General features: G+C 43.8%; 1 protein-coding gene across 1 annotated transcript in view; it reads left to right on the forward strand.

Moving 5' to 3' along the window:
- The window catches only part of HEXA (hexosaminidase subunit alpha), a 38,038-nt gene extending 21,749 nt beyond the window's left edge, over positions 1-16,289 (forward strand). The window contains exons 5-14 of the mRNA XM_003413924.4: positions 445-555; positions 1,422-1,523; positions 2,005-2,137; positions 3,105-3,285; positions 4,282-4,368; positions 4,651-4,723; positions 8,635-8,818; positions 9,008-9,098; positions 9,740-9,844; positions 10,918-16,289. Coding sequence (XP_003413972.1) covers positions 445-555; positions 1,422-1,523; positions 2,005-2,137; positions 3,105-3,285; positions 4,282-4,368; positions 4,651-4,723; positions 8,635-8,818; positions 9,008-9,098; positions 9,740-9,844; positions 10,918-10,981 — 1,131 coding nt within the window. The 3' untranslated portion in view covers positions 10,982-16,289. The remainder of the gene's footprint in view (positions 1-444; positions 556-1,421; positions 1,524-2,004; positions 2,138-3,104; positions 3,286-4,281; positions 4,369-4,650; positions 4,724-8,634; positions 8,819-9,007; positions 9,099-9,739; positions 9,845-10,917) is intronic.
- The last annotated feature ends 8,309 nt before the right edge of the window (positions 16,290-24,598 follow it).

Raw genomic sequence — 24,598 nt, forward strand, 5'->3', positions numbered from 1 at the left:
GCCTTAGACAGGGTGGCTTGGGATGGCCCCATCAAGGATACAGGAGGAGATATGGGGGGGTCGGGGGGAGAACTGGTTTGGTAGATTTGGCCTGTTTGGGGTCTTCGTAATTTGGTTCCCCTGAGTCACTGTTTACTAATGGCCTTTGAGGCCACACCACTTTGAAAAAAATAGGAACATGTTAACAGTCAGTGAAAAGCCAGAATTTGTAGGATGAGTGGTGTGTGTGACAGTTGTATCTGGCTGGCATGGACACTTGCTGTCTGGGCAGGTGTCTGCTTATGACAATTGATGTGGAGGTGGGGCGTGTTTAGGGAGATGCTACCCTGCAGAATAGTCACAGATTGGTTTTTCAGAATACGTAGGAGAGTTTTCCTAATCCCCTCCTATGCTTGCAGTAAGTTCCCTTTGGATTCTGACGTGTTTCATGTTTGGTCTGCACAGTTCTTTATCAACAAGACGGACATTGTGGACTTCCCCCGCTTCCCTCACCGGGGCCTGCTGTTGGATACGTCTCGCCATTACCTGCCACTGTCTAGCATCCTGGATACTCTGGTACCTAGGCCTTAAGACCTTCTCTTCTAGGGCTCTGGAGTTGTGGGGTAAGGAATAGACCAGGTACCGTGTTCCTAGAGAGTTAGAGAATGTGTATAACTTCATGAGCTTCTGGACTCCAAAGACTCAAAAAAAGAACAAGAATGACTTAAATTTACCCCACTAGCTACTGTGAACCAATACCCAGGCAGTCTCCAGGGGTACAGAAGGTGGTTTGGGAAACTGGCTTCTTTGGTCAGGCAGAGCTAATTTTAGTTTAGTTAGGGCAAGTTCACAGAAAAGAGATGATCAAAAGCTTTAACTGGAGAAGTTCCTAACTATCTTGAGTTGGATGTTCAGTCTTTTCTGACAGTTGCTGATCCAGCGTACACGTCTGCCTTTTCCTTTGCTCCTCTGATGCAACCAAAGGAATCAACACATCCATGAGCCTTGCCTTCTGAGGTGTATGAGTTAAGGGGCTACTAAGTTCTCAGCAGACCTTACAGTTTGCATCAACACTAGTCATACAACCCAACACAAATGACAGGAGGAAGCATTATCTTCAGGGTATTTGGGGGCTTTTGGAAGACTCTGCAGCCTTCCTCTCAATGTGGCTACAACACATCTCAAAAAAGAGATACCTCTTCTGTAGCCATCTTTGGATGTGTCCTGGGAAAAAAGGGAATGTGCTACCTTCTCTCCATGCCAGGCCCTTCTTCATGGGAAGTTTTGATGGAGAGACCCTGTAAACAGCTGGAAGCTGAGCGGATGGAACTGAGCCCACTGGGGTGTGCAAAACAGGCTGCCAGCCTGCCCAGTGCTTCCCAAGTTTGAGGTTGAAACTGGAGAAGCCACTATGGGTTCACCATGTACGCTCTAACCTACAGGATGTCATGGCCTACAATAAATTCAACGTGTTCCACTGGCATCTGGTAGATGACCCTTCCTTTCCATATGACAGCGTCACTTTTCCTGAGCTTGCCAGAAAGGTATGTTTCGATTTTGCCCAAAGCTTATGGTGTTGATGTCTGAGCCTGGTGTGGCCCTGTTGGCAAGGACAATGGCCCTCCTGCTAACCAGCCCAGTTTTAGGCAGGCATACTAATATTGTAGAAGGGCACTGGATTTACAGTTAGGAGACTTGAGTTGACTCTACACGTTCTCATTAATTTGCTCTGTGACCTTCCGGAGATAATTCTCCCGATCTCATTTGCCTTTTGTTTATTTACATTACGTTAAATGGGTATAATACCTACCTTGTTTATCTCACTGGCATAATGATGCTCAGATAAAACAAAAGGTGTGATAGTTTGTGGGAAATTATGATAACGTTCCTTAAAGGTAGTCTCCGATGCCAAAAGGCTATGGGTAGGTTTTCTGGTACCTGGAGAGTCCTGGGGGCATTTTGAATGTACTCTATTCTACTGGCTTTCAGGAAATGAGAGCTTGAAGGATGCTTTGTGCCTTTCAGGGCTCCTACAACCCTGTCACCCACATCTACACAGTGCAAGATGTGAAGGAAGTGGTTGAATATGCACGGCTCCGGGGTATCCGTGTGGTGCCAGAGTTTGACACCCCGGGCCATACTTTGTCCTGGGGATTAGGTAAGAGTAGTGCCTGGGATGGAGGGGTCTGTTGGTCCTCCTCAGTGGGGCTTCAGGACATCAGCTCCTGGATATGACGTATCCCGGCCTTGATCCCTGGAAGAATGTTTTCCATCAACTTTTTCCACCTGGGAATTTGGACAGGCAGAACTTATTTTGGGTGAAGGAGGCACTGCTTACTATTAAAATAGGGGCAAGTTCTTCTCAGATGCCTTTTTCTTAATGACACCCTTGCAGGCTGTTGTACCCTAGAGTGGATGCTGAGGGATCTGACCCCCAGGATAGAATCTAAAAGAAAGAAGCCCAGCATGGCCTCCAGAGGTAGAGTTGGACAGTCACAACCCCTGCTCGCTCACCTCTTTCCGTATACCCACAGCCTGCCTCTGTGAGTCCCCCAGACTGAGCCCTAAAGTTGGCTAAAGGAACACCGAGGGGCACTGTTAGCCTTGTAGAAAAGTAAAGACATCATGTGGCTTCTGCCTTAGAAGGGAAAGACTCCTGACAGGAGAGGTGCCTCTTAGGAAATGTAGAAAGATCCTGGTTATGGGTGATAGAGTAAAGGAGAGGATAGGGAAGAAAGATTTTGCCAGTTTGGCTGGATCAGGACTCTCCCTCTGCTCGTCTTCTTAAAGGCAGTATGAGGAGGTGAGCAGCCCTCAGGGCAAGGGCTTCCTACTGGGAGCTGTGTGCCAGGACAAGAGTATATGTGGCTTACAGTTGTCTGGTTATAACTCAGCCTCTGACTGACTGGCTCAGCTGTGAATGTGATTGGAATCTGTTTGTTTTTCTTTGATTGTTACTAAATGATGGTGATTACAAGTGTCTCTGAGTGCCTGGGTGTGTCTAAGTAGGTGTGGGTAATATTTATGAACATGATTGTGTGACTTATGTCCTTAAGTGTTTGATTTGACTGTGCATAGGGGTCTGGGCATTTGTGACACTTATGCGGGGCTCTCTATTGGCTTAGGTGTCCCTGGATTGTTGACTCCTTGCTACTCTGGCTCTAAACCTTCTGGTACCTTTGGACCAGTGAACCCCATTCTCAACAGTACCTATGAGTTCATGACCACATTCTTCTTGGAGATCAGCTCTGTCTTCCCAGATTTTTATCTTCACCTTGGAGGAGATGAGGTTGATTTCTCCTGCTGGTATGAACCCTTTGATCTTCCCATCCCAGCCTAATGAATTGCTAACTCAGAATAGAGGTTCACCCCTGAGGGGCAGCCTATCTTGGTTGCTCCTCGGGAACTAATCTCTGAGACAGCAGTCTGTCTCAGTCCAGGCTGCTCAGATCCGGGGCCTTTCCTCTGCCCACCTGCAGAGAGGCCCTGCCTGATTGTGGCAAGACTGTGACTGTGAACCTCTGCCCTCGTAGCCTTGAGGTATTTATGGAAAAACCAGCTCTGGGCACAGAATTGTCTTGGCAAAACCCAGGCTAGGGAAAAATAATCCCTGCTTATGTAGGCTTAAAATAGTCTGGCAGAACAGTCAAGACTGGTAAATTTGAGGCTAATACAGGACAATGTCTAATTCAGTATTAAATCGTATGGTCCAAACCCTCAGATCTAGTGAGCTTAAAAAGGGTTGAGGGCTTTTTAAAGAAGTAAGTGGTCACTAGAGCTGAGTCTGAGGAAAAAGGCTTTCCAGAGACATGGAGGAGCAGAAAAGCATTCCAGGAAGAGAACAGTGTGAGCAAAATGTAGATGTGGAGCAAGGGATCTGTAGTTGGTGACAGACACCAAGGCTTGTCATCCAGCTGAAATACAGAGTAAATATTAAGGGAACAGTAGAGTATGTGCCAGGGTGGGATGTGGGTTAGGCAGCCAGAACCCAGTGTGGAGCCCCAGGGCAAGACCTTGGGTCCGCATGTGTGGTATTCTGGAGAGAGGATAAATATGCATTCTCTTTGAGGTTTGAACCGAGAACTCTTCAGGACCAGACTCATGCTTTCTCAGCCTGTGTCAATGGCCCCCTTCATACAGGTTTCTTCAACCACACCTTCCATGTTTGGGGCTTCTGTGGTCCTCAGTTGTTTGTTTTTTCACATAAAAAGGGGAAGTTGTGGGAAGCCAGGTGACTAATCCCCAAGCTTTGGGCTTTTAAGATGTTGAAAGAATTAATCTCCGTTTTCTCTCGGGGTTCAGGAAGTCCAATCCAGATGTCCAGGCCTTTATGAAGAAGAAAGGCTTTGGCGAAGACTTCAAACAGCTGGAGTCCTTGTACATCCAGATGTGAGGAAGGAAGGAGGGTGGGCAGGGTTCTTTTGGGGCTATCTACTGGGGTCCTCACTTTCCATCCCAAGGCCAGGTCCTGTTTGACTACTTTCTGGGCCCTCAAAGGTTCCTTTGTCCTATGCTTTCAGGTTTGGAGTGGTCCATTCCCAACCCTGGGGAAGACACTACTCAGTCAGGAGTAAGCCCCAAACCAGACTCAGCCCCTAGAGAGCTAATACAATCAGCCCAGGGCCTGCCTGAGCTGAGCAGACACTTTTCTTCACACTCCCTCCTCTCCAGGCTGCTGAACATCGTTTCTGCCTATGGCAAGGGCTACGTGGTGTGGCAGGAGGTGTTTGATAATAAAGTAAAGGTAAGCTGGGGGCAGAGGAGAGAAGGAGCCACCAGCAGTATCTCCCTGGTCTCCCCAACCCTTCCCTGGCCCTGCAGGGGCTAGTCCTCCTTGTTTGGATTAGGTTTTAATGGTCAGAGCACTGGGTACCATCTCTACCTCCCCTTCTAGAGAGGTCACAGAAGTATAAGCCCTGGATTTGTGTATCAGAGCCTCTATCTTCCCTTACTGCAAGTACTCAAGAGTTATTTCTGCTGTTAGATTACTTGGAACTCCTCAGACTGGCATGATGGGCTGAGTTTTGCTCCCAGAGTCATAGACTAGGGTCTTCCAGGTTTGCAGGAATAGGGCTTCCTTCTTCATTGTTGATTGGTGAGATCTCAGCCTCCTTCCACCTGTAGGAACCTTGGCCCAGCCCCAGAAACACCTGGAGATGCTTGACCATACTAGCTCCTGATGAATCCCCTGGGCCCTACTGCTTGCCTTCTTTAGCTCAGCCAATGTTACTATCTCAGTGTGGACAGGGAGGCTGTAAAGGGACTGTGAAGAGGGGAAGGGTAGCAGGGCATACTTCTAGGGCCTCTGAAATCCTTGGCCTCTGCTTTGGGATGGGAGCTCAATGGTTAAGAGTCATGGAGACATTTTTTGCTGTTGAGGAGCAGAAGGAGCACACACCCTGAGCCTGGGTTGCCTACATGAGGATGAGGCCCAGCATTCTTTTTTTTTTTTTTTATAAACTTTTATTGAGCTTCAAGTGAACGTTTACAAATCAAGTCAAACTGTCACGTATAAGTTTATATACACCTTACTCCGTACTCACACTTGCTCTCCCCCTAATGAGTCAGCCCTTCCAGTCTCTCCTTTCGTGACAATTTTGCCAGCTTCCAACTCTCTCTATCCTCCCATCTCCCCTCCAGACAGGAAGGCCCAGGATTCTTAATGGAGAGAGGCTGAAAACATTCCCCTTGAGAACAGGAAGACAAGGATGCCCTTAATCACCACTCCTATTTAACATTGTGCTAGAAGTCCTAGCTAGAGCAATAAGGCAAGAAAAAGAAATAAAGGGTATCCAAATTGGTAATGAAGAAGTAAAACTGTCCCTGTTTGCAGATGGCATGATACTATACCTAGAAAACCCAAAAGACTCCACGAGAAAACTACTGGAACTAATAGAAAGATTCAGCAAAGTAGCAGGATACAAGATAAACAGAAAAATCAGTTGGATTCCTATATGCCTGTAAAGAGAACAACAAAGGGAAATCAGGAAAACAATACCATTTGTAATAGCCCTAAAAAAAAAAAAAAATACTTAGGAATAAATCCAACCAGGGATATACAAGACCTATACAAAGAAAACTACAAAACACTCCTGCAAGAAACCAGAAGTGACTATATAAGTGGAAAGACATAAAATGCTCATGGATACAGAGACTCAACATTGTGAAAGTGACAATTCTACCCAAAGCAATCTACACATACAATGCAATCCCGATCCAAATACCAACAACATTCTTTAAAGAGATGGAAAAACCAATCATTAACTTTATATGGAAAGGGAAGAGGCCCAGACAAGTAAAGCTCTATTGAAGAAGAAGAATAAAGTAGGAGGACTCACACAACCTAACCTCAGAACCTACTATACAGCTATGGTAATCAAAACAGCCTGGTAGTGGTACAATGACAGATACTTTGACCAGTGGAACAGAATTGAGAACCCAGATGGAAGTCCATCCACCTACAGTCACCTGATCTTTGACAAGGGCCCAAAGTCCATCAAATGGGGAAAATAGTCTTTTTAACAAATGGTGCTAGGAAAATTGAATGTCCATCTACAAAAAAATGAAACAGGACCCATACCTCACACCGTACACAAAAACTGATTCAAAATGGATCAAAGACCTAAATTAAAAACTATAAGATCATAGAAGAAAAGAATAGGATCAACACTAGAGGCCTTAATGCACAGTATTAACAGGATAGAAACCATAACCGACAATACACAAACTCCAGAAGATAAGCTAGATAACTGGGATCTTCTAAAAATTAAATACTTAGGCTCATCCAAAGACTTCACCAAAATAGTAAAAAGAGAACCTACAGACTTAGAAGAAATTTTTGGCTATTACAAATCCAATGAAGTCCTAATCTCTAAAATCTACAGGAAAATCCAACACCTCTACAATAAAAAGACAAATAACGCAATTAAAAAATGGGCAAAGGAAATGAATAGACACTTCACCAAAGAAGACATTTATGTGACTAAAAGACACATGAGGAAATGCCATTAGAGAAATGCACATCAAAACCACAATGAAATAACATCTCACCCTGGCGTTACTGGCACAAATCAAAAAAATAGAAAATAACAAATGTTGGAGAGGCTATGGGGAGATTGAAACTTATGCACTGCTGGTAGGAATGCAAAATGGTACAACCATTTTGGAAAATGATATGCCACTTCCTTAGAAAGCTAGAAATAGGAATACCATATGATGCAGCAATCCCACTCCTAGGAATATATCCTAGAGAATTAAGAGCGATCACATGAATAGACATATGCACACCCATGTTCATTGCAATTTTGTTTACAATAGCAAAAAGATGGAAACAACCTAGGTGCCCGTCAACAGATGAACGGATAAACAACCTATGGTACATACACATAATGGAGTACTACGCAACAATGAAGAACAACGATGAATCTGGGAAGCATCTCTCAACATGGATGAATCTGGAGGGCATGATGCTGATTGAAATAAGTCAATCATAAAAGGACAAATATTGTATGAGACCACTACTATAAAAACTCATGAAAAGATTTACACACAAAAAGAAACGATCTTTGACGGTTACAAGGGAGGGGAGAGGTGGGGATGGAAAAACACTGAATAGACGATAGATAAGTGGTAACTTTCGTGAAGGGTAAGACAGTATACAATACTGGGGAAACCAGCACAACTTGTCCAAGGCAAGGTCATGGAAGCTTCATAAACCAAAAACCTATTGCTGTCGAGTCGATTCCAACTCATAGCAACCCTATAGGACAGAGTAGAACTGCCCCTACTGGGGAAACCAGCACAACTTGTCCAAGGCAAGGTCATGGAAGCTTCATAAACCAAAAACCTATTGCTGTCGAGTCGATTCCAACTCATAGCAACCCTATAGGACAGAGTAGAACTGCCCCATAGGTTTTCCAAGGAGTGCCTGGTGGATTCAAACTGTGGACCATTTGGTTTAGCAGCTGAACTCTTAACCATTATGCCACCAGGTTTTGGAAGCTCCATAGACACATCCAGGCTCCCTGAGGGACCGAATTGCTGGTCTGGGGGCTCTGGGGACCATGGTCTTGGGGACCAAAAGACACAGGTGAAAAATTAGTCTAGAGGACTAATGGACCACAAGTACTACAGCCTCCACCAGACTGAGTCCGGCACAACTAGATGGTGCTCGGCTACCCGGTGACCGCTCTGACAGGGATTACAATAGAGGGTCCTGAACAGAGCTGGAGAAAAATGTAGAACAAAATTCTAACTCACGAAAAAAGACCAGACTTACTGGCCTGACATTGACGGGAGAAACCCTGAGAGTATGGCCCCTGGACACTCTTAGCTCAGTAATGAAGTCACTCCTAAGGTTCACCCTTCAGCCAAAGATTAGACAGGCCCATAAAACAAAACAACACTAAAGGGGCACACCAGCCCAGGGGCAAGGACGAGGAGGCAGGAGGGGTTGGGAAAGCTGGTGATTGGGAACCCAAGGTCGAGAAGGGAGTGTTGACATATTGTGGGGTTAGTAACCAGTGTCACAAAATAATGTGTGTACTAATTGTTCAATGAGAAGCTAGTTCTGTAAACCTTCCTCTAAAGTACAATTAAAAAAAAAAAAAAGCCCAGGCACCTGTGTCGTTACCCCCATTTGATCTCGTGTGACAGGTTCAGCCAGACACGATCATACACGTATGGCGAGAAGAGGCACCAGTAAACTATTTGAAGGAGCTGGAACTGATCACCCAGGCTGGCTTCCGAGCCCTGCTCTCTGCCCCCTGGTACCTGAATCGTATAACTTATGGCCCTGACTGGAAGGAGTTCTACATGGTGGAGCCCCTGGCATTTGATGGTGAAAGCATGGAGCTCACCTTGCTGACCTGAGGAGGCTGGGCGGGAGGCAGGGGGCAGACATTTCAGTTCAGGAGATGAAACAACTTACCTGAGGAGAAGGCCATATTGGGAAGGTAGTCGAGGGGGATCCTGGAATTTACCACCTACTCTATCCCCCACCAGCAGCCTGTTGCTTGTTTTCCCTCAGGTAGCCCTGAGCAGAAGGCTCTGGTGATTGGTGGCGAGGCCTGCATGTGGGGCGAGTATGTGGACAGCACAAACCTGGTCCCCAGGCTCTGGTAAGAGTTTTCTGAGGGAGGTGGAAGGTTGGGCTGGTGGGCAGGGGTTCTCCCTTACAGACTCAATCCTGCCCAACCATCTGCAGACTCATACCCTCCTTTCAGGCCTGAGAGAGAAGGGGCGTTGCAATGACCCTTCTGTTTGTAGGTAATATTCACTTCACACCTGCTTCTCCAACACCCCAGTAGGTGTGTAAGGTAGAGATAATGAGGCCTGGAGAACAGAGGTGACTTGCCCAGGATGCAACAGTTCAACAGTGAGAATCTTGGTTCCTCAGATAAGACTTTCCTCTGCTGTTTCCTCAGCAGCCACAGAGGCTACAGCCTCACCAAGCCTGGTTGGGTATAGAGTTCACTTGTGAGAACACCTGCTGCTGCTCTTAGTAACAGTTTATGATGCCTTTAAAACATCCTGTATCTTTGGGAGATGGAGAGGAGAGAATGGGATTGCTCTCCACATTTTAATGAAGATGGAGCTGAGCCCTAGAATCAGGGGAGCCCTCCAGCCAGGCTGTAGCTCTGAGCAAAGTGCTGATCACATTCCTTCACCTTGAGCTGGTCCAGGGGGCCTAAACAAGGGGCAGTAGTCTGTGACTGCGGGGAATACAGGCCCAGCCTGGTGCGTGCCCCCCTTCCTCCAGGCCCAGAGCAGGGGCTGTTGCCGAGAGGCTGTGGAGCAACAGCCGCGTGACCGACTTGGAATTTGCCCTCACACGTTTGACAAATTTCCGTTGTGAGCTGCTGAGGTAAGCAGGCTGTGGGCCCTCCCAGGGTGGTTGGGGCAGGCTGGGGGCTTGGGACCCACTCACTTAGAAGAGTAATAATAGTGGCCAACATTTATAGAGCACTTACTGTGTGGTCAGCACTATGCTAAGCCTTTACATGCGTTACCTCATTTAATTTTCATCTTAACCCCTTACAGTAGGTAACTATTTTGACCCTTTTAGACATAGGCAACTAAGGCACACAGAAGTTAAGTAACTTGCCCAGAGTCGCTCAGAGCCAGAATTTGAACCAGGCTGGCTTCAAAGTCTATGCTCTTAGCCATAGGCCATGCTCTTACAGGCTTTGATGACACCTGCACCCCTGTTGGGGATGGGCCTGCATAAGATGACCATTTCCCTGATTTATTCATTGACTGTCTTGAGAATCAGGGGGACATGGCCTAGTGTAGAGCAGAGTCGCAGGCAGGAGCCAAGCATGGTGGGGTCTAGGCCTCAACTGTCTGTAATTCACTGGGCGACTGAGGTAGTTTCTTACCATCACTGAACATGTTGCTTATTTGCATGATAAGGGAGGCATGCCTAGAGGTTTCCTAATGAGACTGGTCAGGGCTTTGAACTTGGGAGGCTGAATCCCAAGGACAGGATTTCATGCCCAGGCCCAGTGCATGGACTGAACAGTGCCTCAGTCTCCCACACTGCTGCATTTATAGCATTTTAGAGCAAGGAACAGGGGGCTCAGTAGGCCAGGAGCACTGGGCACTCCTCAGGCATTCACTTCTTTTTCTAAAGAGGAGTCATTTAGGGCTGGGGTACAGAGACAGGCAAGATAGGAATAGGGAGGCATCCCCCACAGTTCCTGAGTCCACCTGTATCAAAATCACCTGGTGTACCTATTCAAAACAGAGTCTTGCCAACACTTGGCCCTAATCTCTGGAAGTGAAACTCCCAAGTAACTTGGTTACATACTGAAAGTTTGAGATGCACTGAGATGGGGGAAGGGGGGACTGTTGCTGCTGTGGAGAAACTGTTGCTGTGGTCTAAGACTGACCCTTTCTGAGTGGCTTATCCCACCATTTCTTCATGTCCTCTTGCAGGCGAGGTGTCCAGGCACAGCCCCTCAATGTAGGCTACTGTGAACAGGAGTTTGAACAGGCTTGAGCAAGCAGCCCCAGGTACCGAGGAGGGTGCTGGCCCTGGGACAGTGATAGTGGAGCCAGGCTGGTGAGGCTTCCACTGTGTCCCAGCTGCAGGATGGAGCCCGCTGCCCCCATGCCCCCGTGCCTGGAGAGAAGGGGGCGAGTGCCGGTGCTGGCATCCAATAAAGAATGATGTGGCATTTTTCTATAATGAACATGGATTATCTGTGTTAAAAAAAAAAATGAGGGGCCCTGGGATGTAGGAGGTGCCAGGATTGCCCTTCTACTCTTGAGAGTGAAAGGGCTCAGTAGAGCCCAGCCAGTCTGCCCCTGAGGGATCCTGTAAGTTGAGGATTGGGAGCGAGACCCATAGTCTCTGTGCTGTCCTGCTTAGCCTGGGTTACGTAACTTGTCTCCCACCCCCAACACATGGCCCAGACGTACACTTTAGCCCTATCACTTCAGCATCAGAACTGCAAGTACGTGGAACTCCAAGCATTAGAACTCCAAGTACATGGAACTTCCAAGTACATGGAAGAAGACTATAGGGGCCTGAAGGAGTTCTGGGCAGGGGCAAAGGTTCCAGCCCCAATCTGTTCACAGAAGCCCCTCTCCCATGTATACGCCCACTATTCCCCTCCTCTAGTGCTTTTCTCCTTTGGGTTCCTTGTTAATTCAATTTTATGCAACCATTATTTAAATCCAGAGTAAATCTGGTGGTCTAGACACTGTGGTAGGTGTTAAGTTTGAAGAATTTGGTCCTCAGAGGCCCTGATCAATTCCCAATATTGCAGACAACTTCCATCATCACCACCACACTCCCGCCCCGTTTCACCCCATAGCATCTCAGGGCACACCTGAGACCCTGAGAGCAAAGTCCCTGGGAGAAAAGGGGTTGGGCCTCAAAAGAGGCTTTGGACCTGTGACCAATAGTCCCCCAGGAGGAAAGGTCTCATTGTGGGCCCACACTGCCCCCTGGTGGATTCCTGGGCAGACTATTTGTGATGGGGACTCCTTTGGCCATTATTTGCAAAGTTCTCTTGCCTGGTCCTGGGCTGGCACCATAGTAGAGTGGTCCCAGGCATTTCTTTCAGAAAACTTCCAGTCTGGTAGATAGAGAAACTTGGGGAAGGCAGGGTTGAGAAAGGAACCAAATAAAATTTAGACCTTAAACTCCATGCTTCAGTCCCTGTCTTAGTCATCTAGTGCTGCTATAACAGAAATATCAATACCACAAGTGGATGGCTTTAACAAAGAGAAATTTATTTCCTCACAGTCTGGTAGGCTACAAGTCCAAATTCAGGGTGTCAGCTCCAGGGGAAGACTTGCTTTCTCTCTCTTGGCTCTGGAGGAAGGTCCTTCTCATCAGTCTTCCCCAGGACTAGGAGCTTTTGCATACAGGAACCTTGGGTCCAAAGGACACACTCTGCTCTTGGTACTACTTTCTTGGTGGTATGAGGTCCCCACTCTCTGCTTGCTTCTATTTTTATCTCTTGAGAGAAAAGGTGGTGAAGGCCACACCTGGAAACTCCCTTTACATTGGATCAGGGCTGTGACCTGGGTAAGGGTGTTACAATCCCATCCTAACCCTCTTTAACATAAAGTTACAATTACAAAAGGGAGGACAGCCACACAATACTGGGAATCATGGCCTAACCAAGTTGACACATATTTTGGGGGGACACAATTCAATCCATGACAGTCCCCCAATCATCTTCCTCTGTGGACCTGGTTAGAGGTAGACCCAGCCCTGCCTTCTTGCATTATTTCTGTAGGGACAGGGTGGGCACCTTCTACCTGCAAAAATCCTGCTGGGGACGTGGTTTTCACACAGCCCGGCTTAGTCAAGCCCAGGCCTCTGGCTTGGAGAGATACTAGAGCTAAGTCTTTACTACCTATACCTACCACAGGGCCCTCCTTACTTCTATCACCCAGAAGCCTGTGGGGTGGTCCCAGGCATGGACCATAGAAAAATGTACATACGCTTCAAACACCTCTGCTTCCCTCCTGATCACAACTAATGTTGCTATTGTTTGGGATAATGTTAAATGAAAAGAGCAGACACTAAGTTATAAATCTAAACTGGTGAAGGAAAAGACCATGAAAACACTTGTGTTAGAACAGTAAGTTTCTATGATTTCTTACTCTTTTTGCAAACATTTTCTTTAATGTTATTATTTTTACAATTAAAAGTTATGACAACAAAAGCACAAGCAGCAAAACAAAATAGATAAATGAGACCTCATAAAAATTCTGTACTTTTGTTCATCAAAGAACTTTATTGACAAAGTGAAGAGACAATCTACTGATTCAGAGAAAGTTTTTAGGGACCATTTAGCTGATAAGGGTCTAATATCCAAATATGTATATATATTAAAAAGTTTTTCTACAACTTAACAACAAAAAGACAAACAACCCAATTAAAATATAGGCAAAGAACTTGAACAGACATTTCACCAAAGAGGATATACAAATGGGCAACAAGCACATGAAGAGATGTTCAACATCGTTAGCCACTACCTAGACCAACCCAACCTGTTTCCGTCAAGTCAGTTCTGACTCAGCGACCCTATAGGACTGAGTAGAACTGCCCCATAGTGTTTCCAAGGAGCGGCTGGTGGATTCCAACTGCCGACCTGGTTAGCAGCAGAGCTCTTAACCATTGCACCACCAGGGCTCCTATATCCACTACAAAATCAAAACCAAACCCGTTGCCATCAATTCCAACTCGGCGAGCCTATAGGACAGAGTAGAACTGCCCCATACCATTTCCACGGAGTGCCTGGTGGAATTGAACTGCCAACCTTTTGGTTAGTAGCCATAGCGCTTAACCACTATGCCACCAGGGGTTTCTACCTATAGCCACTAAAACCCCAAAACCCATTGCCATTGAGTCGATTCTGACTCATAGCGGGCCTATAGGACAGAGTAGACTGCCCCATAGAGTTTCCAAGTAGTGCCTGGTGGATTCGAACTGCCAACCTTTTGGTTAGCAGCCATAGCACTTAACACTACACCACCAGGGTTTCCTGTAGCCACTAAAAAAAAACCAAACCCAGTGCCGGCAAGTCGATACCAACTCATAGCCACCCTATAGCCACTAAAATAGCCTCTAGGGAAATGCAGATCAAAACCACAATGAAATACCACCTCATCCCCATTAGAATGGCAATGATTAAAAGAAAAATGGAAAACAACAGGTACTGACAAGGTTGTGGAGAAATTGAAACCCTCTTCCATTCCTGGTGGGAATAGTACAGTTGCTGTGAAGAAGTACTTGGCAGTTCCTCAAAAAATTGAACATGGAATTACCATATGATCCAGCAATCCCAATCCTAGGTATATGCCCAAAAGAAATGCAAGCAGGAACACAAACAGAAACCTGTACACCAGTGTTCCTTGCAGCACGTTTTACAATACCCAAAGGCTGGAAACAAGCAGTATGTCCACCGACAGATGGACGGATAAACAAAATGGCTTATACACACGATGGAATATTACTCAGCCTTAAATGAGGTAGTGGTGCATGCCACAACATAGATGAACTTAGAAAACATGCTGAGCTAAGTCAATTAGAAAAGAACAATTACAAAATACCTCATATAGAATAAGCAGATATAGAAAATCTACGATAATTAGTGGTTACTAGGGGTGGGAGTGGGTAGAGAAGGAGGAATTTTGCTTAAGGGGCGTTGAGTCTGTGTTAATGGTGGTGGGATAATCATGAAAAATGGTGTCATTGTCACTGAATTGGGCATGTGGAAATTGCTGAATTGGTGAATATTTTGCTGCGTATATTTTCTCCACAATTAAAAACCCCTCAGGAAACGTGTAGCTCAATTGGCATAACATAGTTTATGAAGAAAATATTCTACATTCTACTTTAGTGAGTAGTGTCTGGGGTCCTGAAAGCTTGTAAGTGGCCATCTAAGATACCCCACTAGTCTCACCCCATCTGGAGCAAGCGAGAATGAAGAAAACCAAAGATACGAGGGAAAGATTAGTCTAAAGGACTAACGGACCACAAGTACCACAGCCTCCACCGGACTGAGTCCAGCACAACGAGATGGTACTCAGCTCCCACCACCAACTGCTCTGACAGGCATCACAACAGAAGGTCTTGGACAGAGCTGGAGATAAATGTAGAACAAAATTCGAAACAAAAAAAAAGACAACTTACCGATCAGGCAGAGACTGGAGAAACCCTGAGACACCCAGACACCCTTTTAGCTCAGTAATGAAGTCACTCCTGAGATTCACCCTTCAAGCAAAGATTAGACAGGCCCATGAAACAAAACAAGACTAAATGGGCACACCAGCGGGGGGCAAGGACTAGAAGGCAGGAGGGGACAGGAAAGCTGGTAACGGGAAACTCAAGGTCGAGCAGGGGAGAATGTTGATATGTTGTGGGGTTGCCAACCGATGTCACAAAATATGTGTATTGTTTAATGAGAAACTACTTTGATCTGTAAACCTTCATCTAAAGTACAATAAACCTACTGCCGTTGAGTCAATTCTGACTCAGCAACCCTATAGGACAGAGTAGAACTGCCCCATAGAGTTTCCAAGGAGCACCTGGCGGATTTGAACAGCTGACCTCTTGGTTAGCAGCCGTAGCACTTAACCACTACACCACCAGGGTTTCCCTAAAGTACAATAAAAAAGAAAAAGTAAATAAAAACCCATGTTGTTAGGTGCTAAGGAATAGAATCCAACTCATAGCAACTCTATGTATGACAGAATGAAATGTTGCCCGGTCTTGCACCATCTTTACAATCTTTGCTATGTTTGAGCCCATTGTTGCAGCCACTGTGTCAGTCCATCTCACTGAAGGTCTTCCTCTCTTTCACTGAGCCTCTACCAAGCATGATGTTCTTCTCCAGGGACTGGTTTCTCCTGATAACGTGCCCAAAGTACGAGAAGTCTCATCATCCTAGGATTGTATAATACAAAGAGTAAACCCTAATCTCAAGTATGGATTTTAATTAACAATGTATCAATATTGGTTCATCAGTGGTAACATATGTACCATAGGAATACAAGATGTTAATAAAAGGAACAATCTAAGATACATCTATTGGTCCCATCCTGTTTGGAGCAAAGGAAAATGAAGAAAACCAAAGACAAGAGGAAAATACTAGTCCAGAGGACTAATGGGCCCACATGAACCACAGCCTCCACCAGCTTGAGCCCAGAAGAGCTAGATGATTTCCAGCTACCACCGCCAACCACTCTGACAGGGATCACAAAAGAGGGTCCTGGACAGAGCGGGAGAAAAATGTAGAAGAAAATTCAAATTTGCAAAAAAAAAAAAAGACCAGACTTACTGGTCTGACGTCAACTGGAGGAACCCCTGAGACTACGGCCCCCAGACATCTTGCTAACTCAGAACTGAAGCCACTTCCAAAGTCCACCTTTCAGCCAAAGATTAGATAGGCCTATAAAACAATAACATCTGTGAGGAACGTGCTTCTTAGTTCAGTCAAGTCTACGAGACCAAATGGGCAACACCTGCCCAAAAGCAAAGACAAGAAGGCGGGAAAACTGGATGAATGCACACGAGAACCCAGGGTAGTAAGAGGGGGAGAGTGCTGGCACATTGCAGGGATTGCAACTAACATCACAAAACAATTTATGTATAAATCTTTTGAATGAAAAACTAATCTGTACTGTAAACTTTCATCTAAAACACAATAAAATTAAAAAAAAAGTGAATTCAGCCCCGCTCATGCCAAAGTGGACTCTGCCCTCAAGTGTAAACGAAACCACACCGGCCCCAGGAGTGATACTCTCTGCTGGGTGACCCCGCCCCAGGTTCAGCAAGCCGCCCACCCTGCCTGCAGCCAGCAGGAGGGGGCGCAAGGTTGCAGGTCCCAGTCAGCTGAGATTCAGAAACAGAATAGGCGTTATGTAGGGCTGCTTACCCCAAACGAGGGCTCTGTTTTATTATCTGCATTTTAAACTCTTTGATACACCTCCCAAGATGCTGTCTGTTTGGAAAATCACCTATGACAAAAACACATAATCTCTTATTTTGAACATTAAAAAATAAGAGAAACAATGTGCAGAGCATAGAGGGGGCGTATGGGAACTCTGTACTTTGTACAGACAAAACTGATGTAAAAAATAGTTCATTAAAAACTTAAAAAAAAAAGGACCCATTTAAGGCCTTCAATGGCGGGGAGTTCCCCACTTCTCCATTGCTCTTTTGGACCTGTTTATCACGAGAGCATTTACCTGGAGATATGCGTTGTCATACCTGGAACTGCTGACAGGTCAGAGGCAATGCCCCACGACAACCACAGAACCACCGCTTCCTCACGTCTTCACCTGGACTGTAAAGTCAACAGTCCACCCTGTGCAGGGCCAGTCTGCTCAGGCCTGTTTGTGCTCTCTGTGCACCGCCAGGGGGCGGGGGAGAGCTGGGACTGATTTCCAGGCTCCAGACAGATCAAAGACTCCTTCCTAGGCCCCAGCTCCCCTATGAATCTCCTAAAGACGCAAAGCAGGCCTAAAGGGAATAACTAAGGGAGTGAAGGGGGACTGGAGGCAGTTAGCCTTCTTGAAATCTGATAAAGTGATGTCAGATGCAGATAAAGTCTTTTCAGGTGCACTTTACAGCAGGGATGGGATGTGAGGAAGGCAGAAGTGATATTGGGAAAGGGTAAAAAATGGTTATATGGCTAGAGACAGATTTTTTATTAACAGAGATACAGTTTGTGGCAAGATTGCTAACATTCTGAAATTTAGATTTTTATACCTTCTGCCAAAGTTTTAAGATTAATCAATACAGAGCATGGCAAATGTGTATCATAATTTTTTTTTTTTTTCATTAAGAAAGGAAACAGGTAGATACTGTGTGGTTCATTTATTAAAAACATTCTATTTTTCCATTATAAGTAAATAAACTTTGAAAGGTTGAAAATCAGTAATCTTTCATACCAAGTTATATATATATGTAAAACAAATACATGTTAACAGATTTCAGTGATGCGTTTATTGAATTTTTTAATATATATATGGAGCCTCATGCTTGTTTTAAAATACTCTTTTGAATCTGTCCTTTGTATTTTTCTGTATTTTTCAATCAGATTTTATTATTAAAATTTCCATGAACCTTGCTTTCTGACAGTAATTATTGTATTCTAACCACATCGTGGAAACCCTGGTGGTACAGTGGTTAACCAAAAGATCAGCAGTTCAAATCCACCAGGGGCTCCTTGGAAACTCTACCAGGCAGTTCTACTCTGTCCTATAGGGCCACTATGAGTCCGACTCTACGGTAACAGGTTTGGTTTTTTTGGTTTTAACCACATCCGTATTGTCTTCCCTACCGCAATAAGTATTCTTTAATGATTTAAAATGTTTCAAACAGAAAAGTGTAGAGAATAAAACACAGTATAACCACTACCCAGCTTTATCACATTTCAATAGTCAAATTTACTTCAGAGTTTTTTGTTTTTAAGAGATGAAACATTATATATGTGCTCCTTCCCAAGTCTATTACCTTTCCTCCCCCAAAGTAACCACTTTCCAATGGTTTTTAAATTTATTTAAATCTCATTTCCTCTGGAGTATCTGCTACTTAGCTGTCATTTCTCTTCAATGTTAACAAATTCTTTATGGCTCACTTTATTGCAAATTAGAAAGGAATGTTTTGGAAGTCACTCAAAAAAGGCAGTGTGTGTGTTAGGAAGACAGATCGACTGGCAGGCAGGCATGGGTTGGGAAGACGAGTGTCTTTACTCTGTGGGTGTTCTGTTGAATGTGTGAGTGAGGGTGTGTTGCTGGGTATCTGAATAACGTATTTGTTATGAAAGAGAGGATATTTGAATATAGAAATTCAGAGAACCCTAGGCTGATGTTTATCCAGACTCACGTAAGTCAGAAATTTGAGTAAAGTTGTATGTAGAGATCCAACTAGGGGAACAAAAGTGCTTCGTCATTTTTGTATGCTTCCTATGTTGAGCACTGTATAAGCACTTCCTATATGTTAACTTACTTAATCCTCACCCCAGCCAGTGAGGGTAGGTGTCAATAAAATTCTTATTTGACAGATAAGGAAACACACAGAAAGGCTGACTTCTTTATAATTACACAGCTGAGCTGAGTTAGGATTTGTACTCAGAGAATATGGCTCCAAGCTCAACTACTTTATGCTGCACCCTGGGAGTGTAGTGTTTAAGTGCTACAGCTGCTAACCAAAAGGTCGGCAGTTCAAATCCACCAGGTGCTCCGTGGAAGCTATGGTGCAGTTCTACTCTGTCCTATAGGGTCGCTATGAGTCGGAATTGACTTGACGGCAATGGGTTTGGTTTGGGTTTTTATACTGCACCCAGCCATGGGCCTTGGCGTCGCACTGCACTCAGATCTTGGCCACAGCCCCAAACTACCCTCAAATATCTATTGCTGCCCTGAACTGCACCAGGCATCCTTCTGCTCTTGGACACCACACAGACACACACGTGCACCCAGCCACAGGTAAAGCTAGGTACTCTAGAGCCAATTTTCTCCCACCTACTTAGGGACCTTGCTCCATAATTACCTCCTTGCTCTTCAGTCTCTTCCATATTGATGGCTCCTTTCAGCACATAAATAGGTACAATCTCCTCTAACTCTAAGCAAAATTAAAACGTCTCAGTCCTGTTTTCCTCAGTCAAATTTCCAGAAATAACAAAATATGTCTCCATTTCTCTACCTTCCATTCTGTGCTTAACCCATTGCCATCGAGTCAATTCCAACTTGTAGTGACCCTATAGGACAGAATAGAACTGTCCTACAGGGTTCTCAAGGAGCGGCTGGTGGATTGACCTGCCGGAACTGCTGATATTTTGTTTAGCAGCCTAGCTCTTAACCACTACACCGCTCCTCATGTAGGCTGCTCTCCCTAAGGCCAATAGTAACCCACATGTTGCAAATCAAAGGCCATTTCTCACAAGTAAAACATTAATTGACCTTTCCTAGTATTTTTTTTTAATTTTTATTGTGCTTTAAGTGAAAGTTTACAAATCAAGTCAGTCTCTCACACAAAAACCCATATACACCTTGCTACACACTCCCAATTACTCTTCCCCTAATGAGACAGCCCGCTCTCTCCCTCCACTCTTTTTTTCTTTCCTAGTATTTTAAGATTTTGATCACTTCCTCTTTGAAATTCTTCCTAGACTTCTGTGACACCATTCCTTCCTGCATTTTCTCCTACATTTTTCCTCACTCCTTCTTAACCTCTATCCCACAACCAATTACACTTTTAAGGGTCTGTGCGCTGTCGCCTTCTATACTTTCTGCTGAGTGATCTCATTTACACTCAGACAATTCTTCAGCTATCCTTATGTAAAATCTCACCTGAGCTCCAAACTCACAGCAAGCATCTACTAGCTATCACCTGAATGGGCAACATGTACTCTGAGCTGATGCCTCAGACAGAATTCACCATTTTTATGTATAGCTCCCCACTCCACTCCTCCTACACCAATATTCTGCTAGTCATTTCAGCCACAATCTGGGAATCATCTTTAATTCTTTTCTATCTTAATTGCCTTCTAATCGTCACCAAGTCACACCCACTGTATGAATAACTCTTAATCCTTTTCCTCCTCTCTGATCGACACTGGCACCAGTTTGGACTCATCACATCTCCCCTGAACTTAGAATAAGATCCTAATGGATGCACCTGCATCTAATCAGCCAGAGTCGTCTTTTAAAACTACAAATGAGATAATGTCAGTTTCTGGCTTTCAGCGTTTCCAAATCTCCCCCATTGTCGAATTCACTTAGGAGGTATGCCAGTCTCCCCATGAAGATGGTGTGTCTCGTGAGCTCTCCATCATCATTTCCTGGCACTCTCCCTGTATTTGTCAGGGTTTATTTACCTGCAAGGAAACAATGCAACTGACTTAAAGAAAAAAAAAAAACTTATTGACCGATTTAACTTAAGAGTCTAGGAGTGAACAGCTATATGATTCTAGTAATAAATCTGGTCAATGATGTGTAATAACTTTGAAGAGAAAATTATTAAAATTTGGAAAGGTGTACAAGATGACCCAGATGGAGAGATGTAACATGTTCATGAGAAGACTCAGTATTACAAGAATTGCAAATTGATTTGTAGATGCAATGTGATTCCAATCAAAAGCCAATTAAAAAAAATTTTTTTAACTTAAAGCCAATTTTAAAGTATGTGTAAGAACAAAGGGCACAGATTGACTAAGTCAATTTTCAAAAGAAAATTTTGAAATATGGAATAGAGCTGATATTTAGCTAGTGAACACTTCTGAATGATCTCATTTACATTCAAACAAATCTTCAGCTACCCTTGTATACACCCTGTGAGAACCAGAATTGATGGATCTGCCTTGTTTTTCTTGGTCTTGCAAGTGTTCGCCTTTGATGGGATGGAGTCTTACCACTTTTCTATCACACATTTTCGTGAAAAATATTTTAGCTTTCCTTTTCTAACAAGTTTCCGCCTCACACAGCTTCCGACTTTCTCGGATTTTACTGTATTGTATATACACAGTGAAACCTATGAGAGCCAGAACTTGATGGAATTGCCTTGTTTTTCTGGGTCTCACAAGTTTTCCACCTTTGACAGGGTACAATCTTACCACTTTTCTATTTGAGTTTTCCTTCTCTGACAAGTTTCTGCCTTACGGTTTCTGGCTTTCATTTATAAATAAATATATATATATATACACACACACATATGTATATGGGTAAACACACACGGGCTTTATGGTCAGTATTCTGATTGATCAGGACACATATTAAGTATTTTCAAAATTACCCTGACAATGTCAGATACCAAGAGTCATTAAAAAGCGATACAGTTTGGTATTGGTTCAGAACAGACAAGTAAACCCATAGAAAAACAGAGAACCCAGAAAGAACCTTACACATAACTTAAAATATACAGAGGTAGCCTTACAAATTAGTGGGGAGACTTCTGGTTCTTATATTAACATGGTGGAAACATGGCTGTTTCTGGAAATCAGCACAACAAGGACAATTTGAAAACAAGCAAAAAAAAAAAAGGCAAAAATCTTATTTTCAGTGAAAGAAGAAAAAAAACTTTAAGACTTTGAAGTAGCTGAACTGTGTGTACACTGATAGCTGGTTCACGATAATCAAACTTACTCAAATATGAATCAAATAAATAAATGAATGAATAAGTTAATAGAACTATTTAAAAATGAAGGCTAGTTTCTCATAACGACGGACTAGATAATTCCAAAGTGTTGCACCCGGAGGCAATTAGGAAAGCTAATACACAAACAGGCACACACGTATATATGCTTGAAGGCATTGGAAAGATATTATGAAGAATTACTTGTGTAAGATTTGAGATCTGAGACAGAAATCCAAAATGGTAAGCCCAGTATTTGGAAACATTTCCTCCCTGGACGCACTTGCCAATTTCAAATAAGGACTCTATATCGATAGACTGGGGGTTAAAAAGTTGGAATCCAGGGCCTGCAAAAAAAGATCCTAGAAAACTCTCAACTCTTTGGGTTGTGATGTCAAAAGACCAAACTCTATAGAGTTAAGGTTGAATTGAAAATAGCCTATTTATTGCAGACAGTGCGGCTCAGCTTTCAGTAATCTCAATAACTACAATTGGCTGAAGGTGATCTCAAATTACTAGAGTCCCTGATTGCCTTTGAAAAAGAAATGTAAATTTACTATAGAGGAAGAAATCAATCTCTTACATCTGTTAATTATTTCTAAGATTTTTTTTTCAAATACAGTGCTTATGGCCAGAAATAACCAGGCACGTGTAGAGTGGAGATAACATGAAGCGGAAAAAATACAAAACAGAACCAGACTCTAAATATTGGACTTATCAAACATAGACATTAAAATAACAAGGATTACTGTGGTCAAGAGAATAAAAGACAAGATTGAAATTTTTGGCAGAAAACTGGAAAATATAAAAGGAGTCACACATTTGAAAAGAAATTCTAGAACTAAAAAGTACAATATCCAAAAATAGGAATATAATGGAAAGATTTAATAGGATAGATACAGATGAAGAGAGAATTTGTGAATTTGAAAATAAGTCAGAATAAAATATCCAGACTTAAGCACAGAAGATGAAGGTGAATAAAGCTATTTGTAGACCAAAACATATCAACAAAGAGACAAAAACCCCCGAATTTAACACCAGCAGATTTTTTAGATCTGCACTAAAGGAAATACTACAGACAAAAAGAAACTACTTTAAACGGAAGATTGGAGATGCAGAAAGGCATGACAAGCAATTAAAAATGATAAATACGTGGGCAAATCTGAATGAATATTGTCTGTGTAAAACAATAATGATTCTTTTGATATTTTAAATATGCTAAGAATTAAAATATTTAAAAGAGAGGCAAAGAGGTCCGGGTGGAGAATGGAGTTAAAGAGTTCTGGGGTCCTTTCATTATCCAAGAACAGCATAAAATTACTAATTAGAGTAAGACTATAGCAAGTCAGGGACATCAGATCCAGCTCGCTTACATTGGACATGTTGTCAGGAAAGGCCAATCTCTAGAAAAAGACATCATGTTTGGTAAAGCAGAGGGTTGGTGAAAATCAGGGAAACCTTCAGTGAGGTGGATTGACGCAACAGCCACAACGATGGACCCAAACCTGCAAAACATACCAAGCAGTAAAACTATTTACAGACGACATGATCATCTATGTAGAAAATCCAATGGAATCTATTTTTAAACGCTACTAAAACTAATAACTGAGTTGTAGGATACAAGATCAATATACAAAAATCAAGTGTATCTCTACATACAAGCAACAAACTACCAGAAATTAAAAAAAAAAAAAAAGCTTACAATAGCATCAAAAAAATTGAAACACTCAGTTGAGGAGAGTAGCAGCCAGTAGACACAAGTGGCAGTGGATACTCCCCCAGACTGTGGGATCTGTTCTTTCCAGTTCAACAGGTACCAGTGGCAGAGCCTGCCTACTTTGCCTTTATACAATTTTTAATTTTGTGGATTTCTTTTTTGAATTAAATTTCATGTGGAATATTTTGGGGGCTGGGCCAGCAACAAAGTGGAACACTAAACAGGCAATGAGCGTGGTTTTCCTCCACCTGCCCTGCCACCCCCTGGGAGAAAAGACTAGACTTTGGCCTCAGGAAGCAGAGCTGTGACCTAGAGAGAGACAATCCCACGGCCTCTGGAAGCCAGCCACCCTTGAGCCAAATTTGGATGAAGAGTAGGTCTTCCCGGGCAAGTTCCAGAAGAGTGGAGTGCAGTGACTTCTGGACTAACTCTGCCCACTACTGGGGCCAGCACACTTGAGGAAGTGTCTTTGGCAGCTGCAGCTCTTCAGGAATACCTGCTCTCCCACCTCCTAAAAAAAAAAAAAAAAAAAAAAAACACCTCCTAGGGGATCTTTTTTTCTGCCCTGAGTCCCGTGGCCACTCTCCTTTCCCCATTACACATCGCTGCTCCCAGCCTAGAGCCTGTACAGCTGTGACTTTGCTGAATCCAGTTAGGCTCCTTCCCTACTATAGGTGGTCAGCTCTTCACCTCAAGACCAGTGGTTTTCAGCCAGAGGTGATGTCCCTCAGGGGACATTTGGCAATATCTGGAGACATTTTTTATTGCTATGCCTGGGGCATCTAGTGAGTAGAAAC

Source organism: Loxodonta africana, chromosome 13, assembly GCF_030014295.1.
Source record: "Loxodonta africana isolate mLoxAfr1 chromosome 13, mLoxAfr1.hap2, whole genome shotgun sequence".
NCBI classification, from domain to species: domain Eukaryota; kingdom Metazoa; phylum Chordata; class Mammalia; order Proboscidea; family Elephantidae; genus Loxodonta; species Loxodonta africana.